This window comes from Myotis brandtii, unplaced genomic scaffold (assembly GCF_000412655.1).
Source record: "Myotis brandtii unplaced genomic scaffold, ASM41265v1 scaffold251, whole genome shotgun sequence".
Classification (NCBI taxonomy): domain Eukaryota; kingdom Metazoa; phylum Chordata; class Mammalia; order Chiroptera; family Vespertilionidae; genus Myotis; species Myotis brandtii.
The window spans coordinates 277,239-278,331 of record NW_005359516.1 but is presented as its reverse complement, the minus strand read 5'-3'; the positions used below and the strand labels follow the sequence as shown (position 1 = coordinate 278,331).

General features: G+C 52.5%; 1 protein-coding gene across 1 annotated transcript in view; it reads right to left on the bottom strand.

Moving 5' to 3' along the window:
• The window catches only part of FBXO41 (F-box protein 41), a gene marked incomplete at its 5' end in the record, with an annotated part of 9,303 nt that extends 8,212 nt beyond the window's left edge, over positions 1-1,091 (bottom strand). The window contains 2 exons of the mRNA XM_014540917.1: positions 266-287; positions 928-1,091. Of these exons, the coding sequence (XP_014396403.1) occupies positions 266-287; positions 928-1,091 (186 nt within the window). The remainder of the gene's footprint in view (positions 1-265; positions 288-927) is intronic.
• Between the last annotated feature and the right edge of the window lie 2 nt (positions 1,092-1,093).

Genomic DNA, 1,093 nt, shown 5'->3' with positions numbered 1-1,093 from the left:
CACTCAAATACACGTATTCATGCTCATTCGCAGGCACACAGTCTGAGAAAGGCACAGTCTCACCAACACATTCAAACACCCCCTAACCCCACCCCCACCACACACACATTTTTCAGAAACATTCTCAGTTGCAGAAGCACACTTCCCATTGCACTACCACCTCCAGGAGTTCCATGTACACACAGCACACTTAAGAGTCACAAGAGTATTTACTCCCAATTGCATTCACAGTCGTTCATGCATCCACTCAACATTGACTGAGCACCTTCTTGGAGCCAGGCACTGTTCTAGGTATTGGGGACACAGCAGTGAACAAGCAGAGAAAAATTCCTGCCACCATGGAGCTTGTATCACTATGGGGACAGATGCATAACATCTACATATTTCATCATTCTACACTTAAAGACCAGAGACATAAGGAGAAGCAACAAAGACTGAGGAGGAGCAAAGAGACAGAAGGAGATCCCAGGAGAGTGTCCTGGAAGCCAAGTGAAGAATGTGTTTCACCGGCCGGCCTGGCTCAGTGCTTGAGCATCGACCTATGAACCAGGAGGTCACGGTTCGATTCCTGGTCAGGACACATGCCCGGGTTGCACGCTTGAGCCCCACTATGGGACGTGCAGGAGGCAGCCGATCAATGATTCTCTCTCATCATTGATATTTCTATCTCTCTCTCTCCCTTTCCTCTCTGAAATCGATAACATATATATTTTAAAGAACATGCTTCAAGATCATGGACTCACAGTCCTAAATACAGTCATGACACTGTTGGCCCCACATGCACCATCGTTCCATGCTCATGGCTTCACACACTGACACACTCATTGCCACACCCACGGTGATGGCAGCAGCACAATGACTCACAGGGTCACCCACTAGGGAACAGGGGCGGGCACATTCCCCCACGGGGCCCGGCGGGCCACTCACTGCTGCTTGCGGCTCAGCTCCTGCTCCTTGTGCACTAGGTCCTGCTTGAGTGAGGCCAGCAGCTCCACGCTCACGTCCACCTGGCGCGAGAGCTCAGACGCCCGCTCCTCCAGCTCCTCCTTCTCGCGCCCCAGCCGCGCGCTCTCCTGCCGCGCCGTCTCCAGCT